The sequence below is a fragment of the Gopherus flavomarginatus genome (genome assembly GCF_025201925.1).
Source record: "Gopherus flavomarginatus isolate rGopFla2 chromosome 1 unlocalized genomic scaffold, rGopFla2.mat.asm SUPER_1_unloc_1, whole genome shotgun sequence".
Taxonomy (NCBI): domain Eukaryota; kingdom Metazoa; phylum Chordata; order Testudines; family Testudinidae; genus Gopherus; species Gopherus flavomarginatus.
Window position 1 is genome coordinate 159,002 of NW_026114596.1, and position 16,333 is coordinate 175,334.

At 44.2% G+C, this 16,333-nt stretch overlaps 1 protein-coding gene across 1 annotated transcript; it reads left to right on the forward strand.

Annotated features, from left to right (window-relative positions):
- Window positions 1-15,191: 15,191 nt before the first annotated feature.
- Window positions 15,192-16,133, forward strand: LOC127040836 (olfactory receptor 52K2-like). The gene has a single exon (XM_050935402.1). It carries the CDS (start codon window positions 15,192-15,194, stop codon window positions 16,131-16,133), a length of 942 nt encoding a protein of 313 aa, XP_050791359.1.
- Window positions 16,134-16,333: the final 200 nt, after the last annotated feature.

The following is a 16,333-nucleotide window of genomic DNA, read 5'->3' on the forward strand; positions in this document are numbered from 1 at the left end:
ATAGGGATAATGCTTAGAACTCAGTCGGGTCTGATACCCTGTAAAGTCTCAGGCGGGGTGGGTAGATAGCAGACAGAGAGATCTGTAGAAAGATGCCTGAGAGGAGACACCAGATCTTTGTGCAGTACACGGTGCTGTTGCTAAGGATCAGAGTAATTCTCACTATTAACTCTCATCATACTGTGCAGCACCTTTCATTGATGGATGTTCAAAACACATAATAAAGGATAGTCACTATTACCCAGCCGCATTAAACAGATAGGTAAACTGAGGTACAGGGAGATGTTATATTGCCAAGGTCATAGAGATTGGGTGGCAGGATGATAGACAGAACCCAGACATCCTGACTTCCCTGCCAGAAGCATGGTCTCTCTGTCACACCAAGAGGGAAATGGACTCCTGATCTGGCAGGGGCTGTTCATTGGGTGGGATGCAGAGGAAAGGCTGGAAGAGGGATCCGAAGCCTTTGTAATCCTCTCAAAGTGAACCTGAGGTTTTCAGAACTAGCTGCAGTTGGTGAGCTCCCTGCTCCTGTGAGGTGCGAACCCCGGGACTCCACTACCGCTCTCACTCAGTAACCTGCCAACGCAGTATGATGGGCTGTAACTTGGGGGAACACGCTGCACACCCATGTTCATCCTCCTAATCACAACAAGGAGTCTGGTGGCACCTTAAAGACTAACAGGTTTATTTGGGCATAAGATTTCATGGGTAAAAAACCTCATTTCTACAGATGCATCTGTACAAGTGAGGTTTTTTACCCACAAAAGCTTATGACCAAATAAATCTTAGTCTTTAAAGGGCCACTGGACTCCTTGTTGTTTTCGTATATACAAACTAACACAGCTGCCTCCTGATATTTGACACCCTTATTATATGATTATACAGTATCCAATGCAAAGATTGTGATGTTGGGTGTCTGTGACGCCCTAAGGTGAAACTTTCCCCTTTCGAATGTTCTGGTCTTTTGTGCTACACAAGGCTCTTCACATCCTGTAAAGTGTAATAACCTGCTCCCTCTGCCTCACTGGGGCTATGTCTGCACTACACACCTCACAGCAGCACAAATGTACTGCTATAGCTGCTTGCTGCAAGGTCTGCTGTGTAGCCGCTCTACGCTGGCAGGATAGAGCTCCCTGCCATCATAATTAAACCACCCCTGTGCGGCAGGAACTGTTGTGGCTGGAGAGCGTCTCCCACCAACATGGGCCTGTGCACACAGGCACTTTGGTCAGTGAAACTTTTCTCGGTCAGGTCTGTGTTTTTTTCACAACCCTGGCAGAGAAAAGTTTTTCCGACAAACGTGCCAGTGCAGACAAAGCCTGAGTTGCAGGCTAGTAAAGTCACCCACTGTCCCAAGTCCTGCACTGTTTAAGAAGATTGCAATTCTCTGCTGCTCTTTTTCGCCACACACAGCTGCTTGCATAGATATATCTCAAAACTCTGCCTGAATCTCTTCCCGGAGTCTGCTGTATTGCCCAAGAGTTTCAGGTCCTTGTTGGTTTCCTTTGTTCCATCTCCAGAATGGATCCGTTGTTGTTCCCCACAGCCCTGTGCTCCACACTGGAGAAATACTCCTGATTAGCCAGATGAGCAGGCAGAGTGCTCAGCCGTGGGAATCCAAATGCCCTCCAGCCAGGCCACTCCTGAACACACTGACTCAGCCTGGAACATTCGATTTCAATTCCACATGGGAGGGAATGAACCAAGCAGGAGAGAACAAATCCAGTGCAAACACTAATCCAGTCCCTAATCCAGGTCAAAACAGAACTGGAAATGCAGCTAGCAAGGGCTATGAAGGTTAACAAGAAGGGTTTTTACAGGTATGTTAGCAACAAGAAGAAGGTCATGGACAGTGTGGGCCCCTTACTGAATGAGGGAGGAAACCTAGTGACAGATGATGTGCAAAAAGCTGAAATATTCAATGGTTTTTTTGCCTCAGTCTTCACAGACAAGGTCAGCTCCCAGGCTGCTGCTCTGGGCAACACAGTATGGGGAGGAGCCCTCAGGGGTGAAAGAACAGGTTAAGGACTATTTGGAAAAGCTTGACATGCACAAGTCCATGCGTCCAGATTTAACACATCCGAGGGTGCTGAGGGAGTTGGCGGATGTGATCGCAGAGCCATTGGCCATTATCCTGGAAAACTCACGGCAATCGGGGGAGGTCCCAGACGACTGGAAAAAGGCTAATCTAGTGCCCGTCTTTTAAAAAGGGAAGAAGGAGAACCTGGGGAACCACAGACTGGCCAGCTTCACCTCAGTCCCTAGAAAAATCATGGAGCAGGTCCTCAAGGAAACCATTTTGAAGCACTTGGAGGAGAGGAAGGTGATCAGGAACAGTCGACATGGATTCACTAAGGGCAAGTCATGCAAGCAGCTGGGTTTGGTGAGAAAGACCAGCAGAAAATTGCTAACTTCTTATATATTTCAGGACTTGGGACCGTGGCCAGAGCAGTGCTGGGAGCGGAGCTGCAGCAACCAGCACCAGAGAGGCCGGAGAAGCAGCCCAGGGATATATACTGGAGGCAAAGCAGGAGCAGCAGTGCTGAGGCAGAGTGGACCTGAAGCTGGAGCAGTCCAGAGCTGGGTGCACTGAAAAGCTGAATAGAGCAAGAAGGGACCGTGGGCAGGTGACAACCCTAGGAAGAGCTCACCCTATGGATGGGACCCCTGGCCTCTTCATTCCCTCCTCAGCCCGCCTACCCATCAGTCCGGCTGACCTGGAACATTGGTCTCAATTGCCCCGGAGACTGTCAGTCTTAGCTTCCTGATTTCCCATCAGCCCTTTCTTTTGGTACTGGGAAATGGCCAACCAACCCCCGACTAAGGTTTAGTAAGGGACAACAGTCCCCTTACTCATGGCTGCAGTCCACAGAGGAGGTGATGAACACCCATAGAACTGAGGCCAGGTCATTATCCACCAGGATGGGACAGAGCCTCCTGGTAAATTGGGCAAGGTAGAAAGCACTGCTCACAGATGCTGGTATGAGAAAGCTCAACGTCAGCAAGGAATCCAAGAACACTCCTCGTCTATGGACTGAATTGCCCAGGTGTGGGTGTGAACCTTCAGCCAAAGGAGGCTTCAGTGTGTCTATCAACCCTTCAAAATACTTTGCTCTGCCCACCAGCATCACCTCTGTCTTGCTTGGATTCAGCTTCACCCAGCTGTTCTGTCCAAGACCTGGGCCATCTTGGTGATAATGGTTTGGTCGTACAGGATGGATAGGAGGAGATTGGTGTCACCTGCATACTGCTGGCATTTGAGTCCATGTTGTGTGACCAGTTCCCCACACAGAGGCTGCATGGAGATGCTGAGAAGCCCAGAGAGAGAACTGATCCATGTGGGAGTCTACAAGGGAGCGGTCTAGTGCTGGAGGTGCAGTTTCCCATGACCACTAATTGGGTGCATCTCTCCAAGAAGGATTCAGACCATTTTAGTGCATCCCTCTGGACTCCTGTTGCCTAGTAGGTTAGACAAAAGTATCTAATTTGCAACAGTGTCACATAATTCAAAGAGTTCAAGGAGGATGAGCATGGATGTCAATCCCCGGCCATTGATAGGAGGAGATCGTCCATCAGTGTTTCTAAAGCAGGGAAAGTGGATAGCAAACGATAGAAATGATTAGTTATAAATGATAGAAAATGGATAAGAGATGGAAATGGCACCAAAGACAAATCTGTGGCTAGCAGGGCTGAGGAAAATAATAACAAGATTTTTTAGTATATTAGAAGCAAAGGAAATTCTAATAACAGTACAGGCCTTTACTAGATGAAGGTGGTAACATTCTTAACAGTGGTGCAGACAAGGCAGAAACGTTCAGCAAACCTTTCTGTGCTGTATTTGGAAAGAAGCAGGATGATGCACTCAGGTCACATGAACTTCTTTCTAGTCCACTGGTAACTATGGGGGATGGTAAACGGCACCCAGTAGGGTCCATACGGAATCATCATCCAATGGGTTTTTTTCTAGTTTTTCATAATTGTCCTTAAGCACCTAAATGCCACTGATTTGGGCCTCTATGAGCCTGGCTCATGGGCTGGAGACAGGTGCCTATTTCCACCTGGGAATGGCAGTTGTGAGCCCTCTGCTGGAGCAAGGTGCACAGGACAGGTCAGTGGTTTCTCGTGAGATACGTGAGAATGACCACACCGGTTCAGACTAAAGCTGCATGTACTCCAGTCTCCTGTCTTCCTCCAGTGGCCAATGCCAGGTGCCTCAGAGAGAATGAACAGAACAGGTAATCAGCAAGTGATCCATGTCCTGTCACCCAGTCCCAGCTTCTGGCAAACAGAGGCTAGGGACACCATCCCTGCCCATCCTGGTGACTAGCCATCAAAGGACCTACCCCCACGAATTTATTTAGTTCTTTTTTGAATCCTGTTTTGATCTTGGCCTTCGCAACATCCAGTGTCAAGGAGTTCTACAGGTGACTGTGAGCTGTGTGAAGAGAAACCTCCTTTTGTTTGTTTGAAACCTGCTGCCTATTAATTTCAGCACTTTTTCGGTTAGGGATAAAAAAAAAAAAGCAGGTTGCCCCAAAGGTGGACTGAGTACATGCAAAGGTCCATCTCGCCCAGTATCTTGTTTTCCGACACTGGCCAATGCCAGGTGCCCCAGAGGGAATGAACAGAACACGTAATCAGCAAGTGATCCGTCACCTTTCACCCATCCCCAGCTTCTGGCAAACAGAGGCTAGGAAAATCATGCCTGCCCATCCTGGCTATTAGCCATCGATAGACCTGTCCTCTATGAATTTATCTAGTTCTTTTTTGAATCCTGTTATGCTCTGGGCCTTCACAACATCCACTGCAAGAAGTTCCACAGGTAGACTGAGAGTTATGTGAAGAAATATGTCCTTTTTTTGTTTTAAAGTTTTGGCCTAATAATTTCATTTGGCGACTCCCTAGTTCTTGCGTTCTCAGACGGAGTACATAACACCTCTTTATTTACTTTCTCCACAATAGTCAAGATTTTATAGACTTCTATCATATCTCTTTTAAGTATTCTCTTTTCTAAGCTGAAAAGTCCCAATTTCATTAAACTCTCCTCATACGGAAGCTGTTTCATAACTGAACAATTTTTGTTGCCCTGTTCTGCCCCTATTCCAATTCCAATATCTAGATCTATATTGTTGACCATCTATAAAAAGGGAAATAAAAACAACCCAGGAAACTACAGACCAGTTAGTTTAAGTTCTGTGCCAGGGAAGATAATGGAGCAGGTAATTAAGGAAATCATCTGCAAACACTGGGAAGGTAGTAAGGTGATAGGGAATAGCCAGCATGGATTTGTAAAGAACAAATCTTGTCAAACTAATCTGATAGCGTTCTTTGATAGGATAACGAGCCTTGTGGATAAGGGAGAAGCGGTGGATGTGATATACCTAGACTTTAGTAAGGCATTTGATACGGTTTCGCATGATATTCTTATAGATAAACTAGGAAAGTACAATTTAGATGGGGCTACTATAAGATGGGTGCATAACTGGCTGGATAACTGTATTCAGAGAGTAGTATTAATGGCTCCCAATCCTGTTGGAAAGGTATAAGAAGCGGGGTTCCGCAGGGGTCTGTTTTGGGACCGGCTATGTTCAATATCTTCATCAACGATTTAGATGTTGGCATAGAAAGTACGCTTATTAAGTTTGCGGACGATACCAAACTGGGAGGGATTGCAACTGCTTTGGAGGACAGGGTCAAAATTCAAAATGATCTGAACAAATTGGAGAAATGGTCTGAGGTAAGCAGGATGAAGTTCAATAAAGATAAATGCAAAGTGCTTCACTTAGGAAGGAACAATCAGTTTCAAACATACAGAATGGGAAGAGACTATCTAGGAAGGAGTATGGCAGAAAGAGATCTAGGGGTCATAGTGGACCACAAGCTTAATATGAGTCAACAGTGTGATACTGTTGCAAAAAAAGCAAACATGATTCTGGGATGCATTAACAGGTGTGTTGTAAACAAGACACGAGAAGTCATTCTTCCGCTTTACTCTGCGCTGGTTAGGCCTCAGCTGGAGTATTGTGTCCAGTTCTGGGCACCACATTCAAGAAAGATGTGGAGAAATTGGAGAGGGTCCAGAGAAGAGCAACAAGAATGATTAAAGGTCTTGAGAACATGACCTATGAAGGAAGGCTGAAGGAATTGGGTTTGTTTAGTTTGGAAAAGAGAAGACTGAGAGGGGACATGATAGCAGTTTTCAGGTATCTAAAAGGGTGTCATCAGGAGGAGGGAGAAAACTTGTTCACCTTAGCCTCCAATGATAGAACAAGAAGCAATGGGCTTAAACTGCAGCAAGGGAGATTTAGGTTGGACATTAGGAAAAAGTTCCTAACTGTCAGGGTAGTTAAACACTGGAATAGATTGCCTAGGGAAGTTGTGGAATCTCCATCTCTAGAGCTATTTAAGAACAGGTTAGATATATGTCTATCAGGGATGGTCTAGACAGTATTTGGTCCTGCCATGAGGGCAAGGGACTGGACTCGATGACCTCTCGAGCTCCCTTCCAGTCCTAGAGTCTATGAGTCTATCTATCTATCTATCTATTCCCATTTGCCCCATCTATCTATCTATCTCTCTGTCTATCTCTCTATCTATCTATCTACCGATCTCTTTCAGATGGAGTGACAACATCTGCATGCAGTACTCATGATGTGGACATACCATAGTTTTATATAGAGGTAATATGATACTTTCTGTTTTATTATCTATCCCTTTGCTAATGATTCCCAACATTCTGTTCACTTTTTTGATTGCTGCTGCACATTGTGTAGATGTTTTCAGAGAACTATCCACAGTGACTCCAAGATCATTTTCTTGAGTGGCAACAGCTAATTTAGACCCCATCAATTTATATATATAATTGGGAGTATGTTTTCCAATGTGCATTATTTTCAATTATTAATAATGTATTTCATCTGCCATTTTGTAGCCCAGTAACCCAGTATTGTGAGATCCACTTGTAACTACTGTCAAAGTTAGAATCAGGACTCACAATTTGTCAGACTGCTCTTTTTTATTAGCGCAGTGCTCCGCCAATAACATTCAGAATATGTGAGTGGCCATGCAAGGCCCAAACAGTCTTATTTATACAGATAAAAGGGCGGGAATTAGACAAAGGGACAAAGAAATCAAAACATTAAAATTCACTTGGGGCACAGCATGCATATCCTATTTCCTTACTAACTGTTATCGATCTAAGGCTAATGCTTCACCTATTGCCCTTAAACGGTGCAATTGTTCTATGTTAATGTCTGTATTCCTGACACCTGGTTGCAACATTCCAACAACTTTGCTTAAAGGTACAGACAACATTTCTTTAATCCTTTCTATTCTTACTATATAATTCATTCTACTTTCACAATCCCTCCTTTTGGTCAGGCGTACGCCATGACCAACCCTTACTGAGCTCCACAAATTAACCGTTCCTTATCTCTTAGTTCATCAGCGATATTCAAAATCATCATATTAGCACTCTGTTTTGGGGCAGCCATCTGGGTGACACAATTCTGGATAAAACAGGAGATTAACTGAAAGCATACAAAAATCACTAAAATTCCAAACAGGATAGTTAGGGCTCCCTGAAACAACCAGTTTCCTATGCCAGAGAAATTGAACAGGTTACTTAGCCACTTCCATAAAGAACTCGGCTCTTCATGGGGAAGATATGAGATTTGTTCTAAGTGGCTAGCGCCATCTATTACCTCATTGGTATTGTCAGGTATAAACACACAACATTCTTTTCCAATGAGAGCACAGGTCCCTCCTTTGGCTGCCAGCACTATGTCTAATGCTTGATGGTTTTGAAGGGCAACCTGTCTGATCACCCCTGTTTCTTTGGCCAGGGTTTTTAAACTTTCTCCGATTTCATTTGCCATTATTTCAACCACTGCTTGTAACCTTACGAGTCTTTTTACGTGGTGTATTGCTCCCCCAAGTGGGATAAAGGAACTGTCAATAGCCTCTTCCCAGGTGTCATTACTGTTCCATATTGCGTTAAACGGACAAGGTCCTCCAGTGAGGTCTGGGGAATTGAGTGGGATAGCCAGGACAGGAACACCAGTTTGAGAGCGGGCTGGGATGTGGCTGCAGACCCAGCATTTAGAAATAATAAGGGTCTGAGCTATCCACACTTGCTGCTGGATAAAAGAATTGTCATTGTGGACTCCCCAGACCTTAAGACACCAGCAGCCGAAGAACAGGCACCACCAAAGGCGCATGTTGGAGGCAGGGCCCTTCTGGTTCTGACAACCTCAACTGAGGGAACTGCAGTTACAGTTTTATGTCCACCAGGCAGCAGGCGCTAGGCTCACTACTGCTTCTTCTTGGGCCTTGCTTTATGTAGTCATCTGCTTCTGGCAACCCTTACGAGAGCGTAGATTGTAAGGTATTGCAGGCTGTTCCTCTACATCTTCTTCTGGAGTCAAAAAAATTGACTCTGCGTGGTCCTGAGGTGGTGATTGGTTCACTGGGGGTGGTACCTTCTTACACTGCGAAGCATGTATCCACTCTGAGATGCCAGACAGTTTAACAGCCTTCCCTTGACTCTGGCTATAACAATGGCCTTCACACCTTATCTTTTCCTGATGCATACATTCCTCATTGACACAAATAGATTGAGAATACAAACAGTAGTATTTTATATTGAACAAAAATGCATTGCAAATTAAACCTTGCTAAGTTTTACAATTGATAACTAAGACAATTTACATTGAGACCCAGGCCTTCAATGTTTCTCTAATTTATTTAACATAGACACAATAGAGAATCCTGTCTCTTACTACCTAAATCTTAAAACAAAGAGTTAGAGAGGGCTCAATTTGTAATGCATATGGGAAAACAGAATCTTATAGTCCCAGGGGGTCATTTCTTTCTGGTATTTAAAAAAGGTGACTAGCAGGATGAAATCAAATTATACTTTAATTCTTATGGGACATTATAAAATCCTGCTCCTACATATCCCCCTTTTGACACTAAGATTATTAATCGCCAGTGTCACTTCTTATTTAGTCCATGTAATAGAAAATACTGGGAGATGATTTGGGCCTGTGGCTTTAGCTTTGCACACATTTGTTTTATCCACCAGCACATTGTAAACATTTCAATTACACACATACAATTTAAAACCAAAAACACAATTAGGGGTAGTAACATTAGTATGCCAGTAGTTGTGGGAAACCATCCAGAAAATATGTTATACCAATGGTAAGCTATGATGTTTTTCTGTAGCAGCAATTCTTAACATGTCTCCATTTGTGTGTATAATATGAATGGTCCAGTAGGTTGCTAACACTTTTCAAACACTTTTCCCCAAGAATTAACACATACACATAGCCCATTATACAGTACTTTGGATTATCTGAAAGACAAAAATAACATTTTTGTATCCCTTTTGGGGTGCCATTGATTATTACTTAAAAGATTCCTTTCTTTTACAAATACCCTTGCTGATTGCAGGCAAAACAGAGGAATTACCCCATATTTTCCTGTGTGTTTTTTTTTCTATAGTCAGGCCAGGATTTAATGACTTTTACATTTTAAGGGTTATGCAGAAATTATTGCACTGTTTAGTTATTAAATTCATGAGGTGGTGTACCTCAAGTTTTTCCTCTGATATAGCAGACTCAGGGTTTGGCTACACTGGAGAGTTGCAGCGCTGGTGAGGGGGTTACAGCGCTGCAACTCAGGATGTGGCCACACTTGCAAAGCACAGCCAGCGCTGCAACTCCCTGGTTGCAGCATTGGCTATACACCTGGTCTGCCTCGGGTGTAGCAATTCCAGCGCTGGTGATGCAGCGCTGTTCAGCAAGTGTAGACACCACCAGCTCTTTTATTGGCCTCTGGGGTATAAGGAGGTATCCCAGAATTCCTGTCCACAACAAACCAGAAGAATGGCTGAACTTTGATCTCCCCGTAGCTACTTGCTAAAAAACAAACACAGCTGCGAGCCAGCGAAGGCAGGAGAATTGCTTTGGAATGTTCAAAGCTGTTTGCTTGAGGAGAGAGGGGGTAGGGGTAATGTTGAGCAACTGTTTATGTGGTCTGACAGCTATTTAGAAGTGCATAATTAGCATTTAGTGAATAAGAGACAGATGGGGGAAAGGTCAAAACTTTTAAAATGATTGAAGGTAGGGACTGTGTATCTTCCAGTCCTTACAACTTGCAAGGCAGGGAGCTGAGAACAGTGTCAGCTCCAAAAATCCACTCTGTGTCTCCTCCACGCGCCCTGTCACATTCCACCCCAACCCCCTCTTTTGAAAAGCACATTGCAGCCACTTGAATGCTGGGATAGCTGCCCACAATGCACCACTCCCAACAGCGCTGCAAATGCTGCAAATGTGGCCACACTGCAGCGCTGATAGCTGTCAGTGTGGCCACACTGCAGCGCTGGCCCTACACAGCTGTACGAACACAGCTGTAACTACCAGCGCTGCAGAACTGTACGTGTAGCCATGGCCCAAGTTTGTAATGTTTTTCCTGCTGTGTTAAGCTTTAAGTTTATTCACAGGTAATAGCTGAGAAGCATCATTACCATATTACTTTAAAGGATTTTTCCAAAAATCATACACTCTAACTTGTTACAGGGGTACTTACTAACATTAAATTTATTTCAATGTTTAATATTAACAATAATATTAGCATCAAATCTATTAAAGGTAGCTTGTTATACCATGTCTTTTATGTAGGCAATTTGTTTGCTGACCAGGTATGTTATTTATTTGCAGCTTCTTTTGTGCTGGCAGTTCTCACCTTTCTTTATCAGTTAGGTAATTTGCATCAACACAGGCTTGACTTTTGGATTCAAAGCCATCAGCAGAGCTCAGAGACTCTGTCTTAACACACAGGGATCTGAAAAAGAAAAAAACAGCCTATTGCGGCTCTTTTTGGAGCCCTAATAGGATTTTAATTCAGCAGCATGTTTCATTTGCATTTCTTTTACCCCTTTTTACAATATAACCGCACATGTCCGAGGGAAAATGCACATTCCTTCTATACTATAACTTTTTAAAAACATTAGCCATATCAATTTTTACATAAGGTGTAACTGTTTCTTTTGTTCTTACAGAGTTTTCATGTATCCTTATCCAAGTGACAGTCTGATTCCACAGAGCCATTTTAAGGCTCTGTGTTTTTAACATTGCTTCTTTTTGTTTTGTGCACCTCACCTCTGCTGTTACTTCAGAGGGTCACTGTTAATTTCTTATTCTTTCTGCTCTTATCTGCTATTGTTACAAAAAAAACAAACCAAACAAACAAACAGACTCCAGAATCTCTACCTGTTCTCCTGATTTTGACTGCCCTATTGCAGCCATGACTTGGTCTTTATTTAAAAACATTTTAATTTTTGTAAAGAATGAAGTTACCCCTTAAGGGTTAAATGCTAAATCCCAAAGCCAAACAACACTAATTGCCTGTGTCTTGCAAAAAGATCTGTCAGTTTTGCAACTTTGAATTAGAGTCAAATGAATTTGTAGTGGCATTAAAAACAAAAACAAAATCAATTTATCTTACCCCTACAAAACAGGAGTTTTACAAACCAGATGTGTTGGTTTAGATTCTTAGAACTTTACATATTTTCACAGACAAATAGATACATACACATTTTCTTTTCCTTAACATTTTTTTTACACTGCTTTGTTTTTGCATAGCTGTATATATATATAGATTATTTACAGGCTCTCTTCTGGAAAAGGGCCCATTTTCTCTTCAGAATGGCTGCAAAGAAACCAAGAATTCTCTCTCTTTAACATGGTCCTTTTTAACATTTTCCACAAAGTTTAACTGCTTAATTCTCTCCAGCCTTTGTAGAGTTAACTTTTCACTCTCTTCCCTTAAATCACTTGTTTATGTCCCAAAATGACACCTTTATCACCTCCGATTTCACCATTTTAAGTATTGTTCCAGGGGTTCATGCCTGCACTTACTGCTTTTTTTACTCCTGACACTATTTCCTTAGGGCTTTCAACCTGTTTCTTTATCTGTTGCTTGCCTGCTTGTCTGGGCCCGATCCTGCTTTTTTTTTTTTCCAATGAACCGTTTGTGAGTGATATTGTGGTCATTTCACAATTTTGAAAGAAATGTTCAAGGAAAGGGACCAGGAAGGGTGAGGGCTAGTTGAGGAGCCCACCCTCCTTGCTGAATTGGTAGTGGAACACTAAAGAATCAGTTTTTGAGGCAGACAACAAAGGGGAACAGAACAAGGGGCTTTCTGGTCGTTTTTACAATGAGATGGGAGTATGAAGGGGGTTGGATCGATCCGGGGTTCGGAGAACGGGGTAAAGGGGAGAGCTCGGTCTGGTGGTGGGAGAGGAGGCTTTTAATAAAGCTTTTAACTTATTATTTGAATAATTGAGAGAGGCCAGTTTTGATTTTGTCCACCTACAATTTGCCTCTTCCCACCACTGCATGAAACAATTAACCTCTTCTTTAGCCAATTTAGTTTTAGGTTGGCCGAGTTTGTCCTTTAAGACGTCCACTCAGTCTTTGTTCCAAGATTTTAACAGTGGCCACTGAGTTTTGGGATCCCCCTGAGTTAGCCTAGACCATTTTCCTAGAAATTAACAGGAGTCTGGACCCTTTTTACAGGAGTCTGGACCCATCCTAAATACATAAAATGAGCCGGCGTTCATTTAGGGAACTGTCCCGACTTAGACATCTGGTTACGCATACAGGAGGACTTCACACACCAATCACACAAGAAGGAAATTCAGGTTCGTCAGAGCGATGCCCAGTGCAACACACAAAAGGAGCCCACAGGCTACTGCCTCAGTGACCCTTGCTTTCACACCAGGGGTTTTACCCAAAGTGCGGTGCAGCTGCGATTGTGCAGATTCCACTCACTCAGACCGCGGGGACAGGAACCCCTTGGTCGGCCGATCCCCAGACAGAGACGGCACCCAGACTCAAACACTCCACAAGAGGACAGATAGACACAGAGACAGGACAGTCCTCAGTCCGGACAAAACACAGAAATAATTACCTGACCAGATACCTGATGTCAGATCCCGGGATCCCTACCAGAACAGAGTGGGAACCAACAGGTTCGATGGCGTAGACCTCACTGTGGCTGTGCGCCTTTCCGCTTTAGTGGGGGACCGCTTGGGCCAAATGCCCAGGTGCCGGCTGCCATGGTCATCCTACAAAAACAGTCAGGAATCACAGAGCCCCAGTGAAGACGGTTGCCATCTCGGTGGAACCTCCAAATTGTCAAAGTTAGAATCAGGACTCACAATTTGTCAGACCACTCTGTTTTATTAGCGCAGTGCTCCGCCAATAACATTCAGAATATGCGAGTGGCCATGCAAGGCCCAAACAGTCTTATTTATACAGATAAAAGAGCGGGAATTAGACAAAGGGACAAAGAAATCAAAACATTAAAATTCACTTGGGGCACAGCATGCATATCCTATTTCCTTACTAACTGTTATCAATCTAAGGCTAATGCTTCACCAATTGCCCTTAAACGGTGCAATTGTTCTATGTTAATGTCTGTATTCCTGACACCTGGTTGCAACATTCCAACAACTTTACTTAAAGGTACAGACAACATTTCTTTAATCCTTTCTATTCTTACTATATAATTCATTCTACTTTCACACTACCTCTCCCCAGTCTGAACATAAGAACAGCCCTACTGGGTCAGACCAAAGATCCATCTAGCCCAGTATCCTGTTTCCGACAGTGACCAGTGCCAGTTGCTCCTGAGGGAATAGATAGAACAGGGAATCAGCAAGTACCAACCCCTATCACCCATTTCTGGCGACTGGCAAACAGAGATTAGAAACAGCATACCTGCCCATCCTGGGTCATAGCCATTGATGGATCTATCTTGTATGAATTTATTTAGTTCTTTTTTTAAACCCTGTTATGGTCTTTGTCTTCACAACATCCTCTGGCAAGGAGTTCTAAAGGTTGACTGTGCATTGTGTGAAGAAATACTTGCTTTGTTTTAAACCTGCTGCCTGTTAATTTGATTTGGTGACCCCTAGTTCTTTTGTTATCAGAAATAGTAAACAACACGTCCTTGTCTCCTTTCTCTACACCAGTCATGATTTCCTAGACCTCAGTCATATCTCCCCTTAGTCATCTCTTTCCAAGCTGAAAAGTCTCCGTCATATTAACCTTTCCACATACAGAAGCCTTTTCACACCCCTAATCATTTTTGTTGCCCTTTCTGAACCTTTTCCAATTCTAGTATATCTTTTTTGAAATGGGGCAACCACATCTGCATGCAGTATTCAAGATGTGAGTGTACCATACATTTATATAGAGGTAACATTATATTTTCTGTTCTTTTATCTATCCCTTTCTTATTTATTTCCAGCATTCTGTTCACTTTTCTGACTGCCGCTGAACTCACACAGATTTGAGAGATCCTCTTGTAGCTCCTTGCAGTCTGTCTGGGTCTTCGCTAGATTTAGTAATTTTGTATTACGTCCACATTTTGCCACCTCACTGTTTGCCCCTTTTTCCAGATCATTTATATGTTGACTAGGACTGGTCCCAGAACAAACCCATGGGGGACACCACTATTAACCTCTCACCTTTCTGAAACTTGACCATTTATACCTGCCCTTTGTTCCCTATCTTTTAGCCAGTTACCAATCCATGACAGCACATTCTCCTTTATCCCGTGGCAGCTTATTTCTAGCTCATCTAGTCTCTGTGTTTTTAAAGGGCTGGACCAAAACTCCTCTCTCTGTTCCCTCTTCTTGGGAGCTTCCATTCCTTCCATGCCCACCCCTCTGTAGAGAAGCTGGAGAAATCTGGATTTTATATAAATGCAGTAACTCCCTTCTTCTCTCCCTGTGAGATCTCGTTAGGTACTGGTAGCCTTTAATGACCAACCTATTTATACACAGATGCCTCCTCCTCAGCCACTTGCCTCTGAGCACAAACCATGGGAGCAATGGGTACAGTAAAAGCCCAAAGACATAAGGATACAGATAGCTCATAAAATCAAAGGTGAGTTAATAGGGTTTCCGCTCATCACCCTTTTACCCCAACAATCTGTTTTTTGGCTTCTGTGTCTGGGTGACATTTAGGGTGGCCCGGTACCCAGTTCTCAGCCGGGAAGTCAGGACGAAAAGGGGATCTGGCAGTGTCCAGTTCCTGCAGGGCTGGATGAGGCCCCAGGTCATTAAGAAGCAACCATGCAGTGGAACTGAATGCACCCAACTGGATCCACCATGGCACCTTCAAAGTGGACCATGACCCACCCCTCCACCTTCATCCTCTTCGGCATCCCGGGGCTGGAGGCGGCACACGTCTGGATCTCCATCCCCTTCTGCTCTGTCTACATTCTGTCCCTTCTGGGGAACGGCCTCCTCCTGGCTGTTATCAAGACTGAACCGAGCCTCCATAAGCCCATGTACCTTTTCCTTTCCATGCTGGCGCTCGCCGACCTGGTCATATCCACCACCACCCTGCCCAACACCCTCTGCATTTTCTGGTTCAGGGACCAGGCCATTCACACCAATGCTTGCCTGGCCCAGATTTATTTGATTCACTCAATTAGTACCATGGAGTCTGGGTTCATGCTGGCCATGGCCTTCGATCGCTATGTCTCTATCTGTAACCCGCTGCTACACTCAGCCATCCTGACCAATCAGGTTGTAGCCAAGATAGGGCTGGGTATTGTGATGAGGGGGGCTGTGTTACTGGGCCCACACCCATTCTTGCTGCAGCGGCTCCCATACTGCAGGACCAATGTCATTTCTCACACCTATTGTGAGTTCATGGCACTGGTGAAACTGGCCTGTGCAGACACAATGGTTATGAGTGCCCATAGTCTGGTCGTGGCATTTCTCACTGCGGGGTTAGATTTTATCCTCATTGTCCTCTCCTTAATCCTGATTCTTCGGGTTGTTTTCAGACTCTCCTCCAAGGAGGCACGGCGCAAGTCCCTCAGCACCTGCAGCTCCCACGTCTGTGTCCTGCTGGTGTTTTACACTCCTGCATTCTTCTCCTTCCTCTCCCACCTCTTCGGCCACGTGGCTTCCCACGTTCACATCCTCATCGCTAACATGTACCTGCTCTTCCCTCCCATGACGAACCCCATCATCTACGGGGTGAGAACCCCGTGGATCCGGCAGAGGATGCTCCACATCTTGGGCGTCAAACCAGCCTGAAGCCCATGGGACCGGTCAGCGGCTGGGGAGCAAGGTCCATGTGTAGTAGTAGAGTTTTTTGTATTATGTATAAGTTAAAATGAACAATAAAGAATAATACTGTAGCATGAATTAAGTATATTTATGTGTGATATGATTTGACCATATTCTGCCGGCCACCCTTTCTGAAAGCAGAAAGCAATGACCTCGTGTGCCATTGG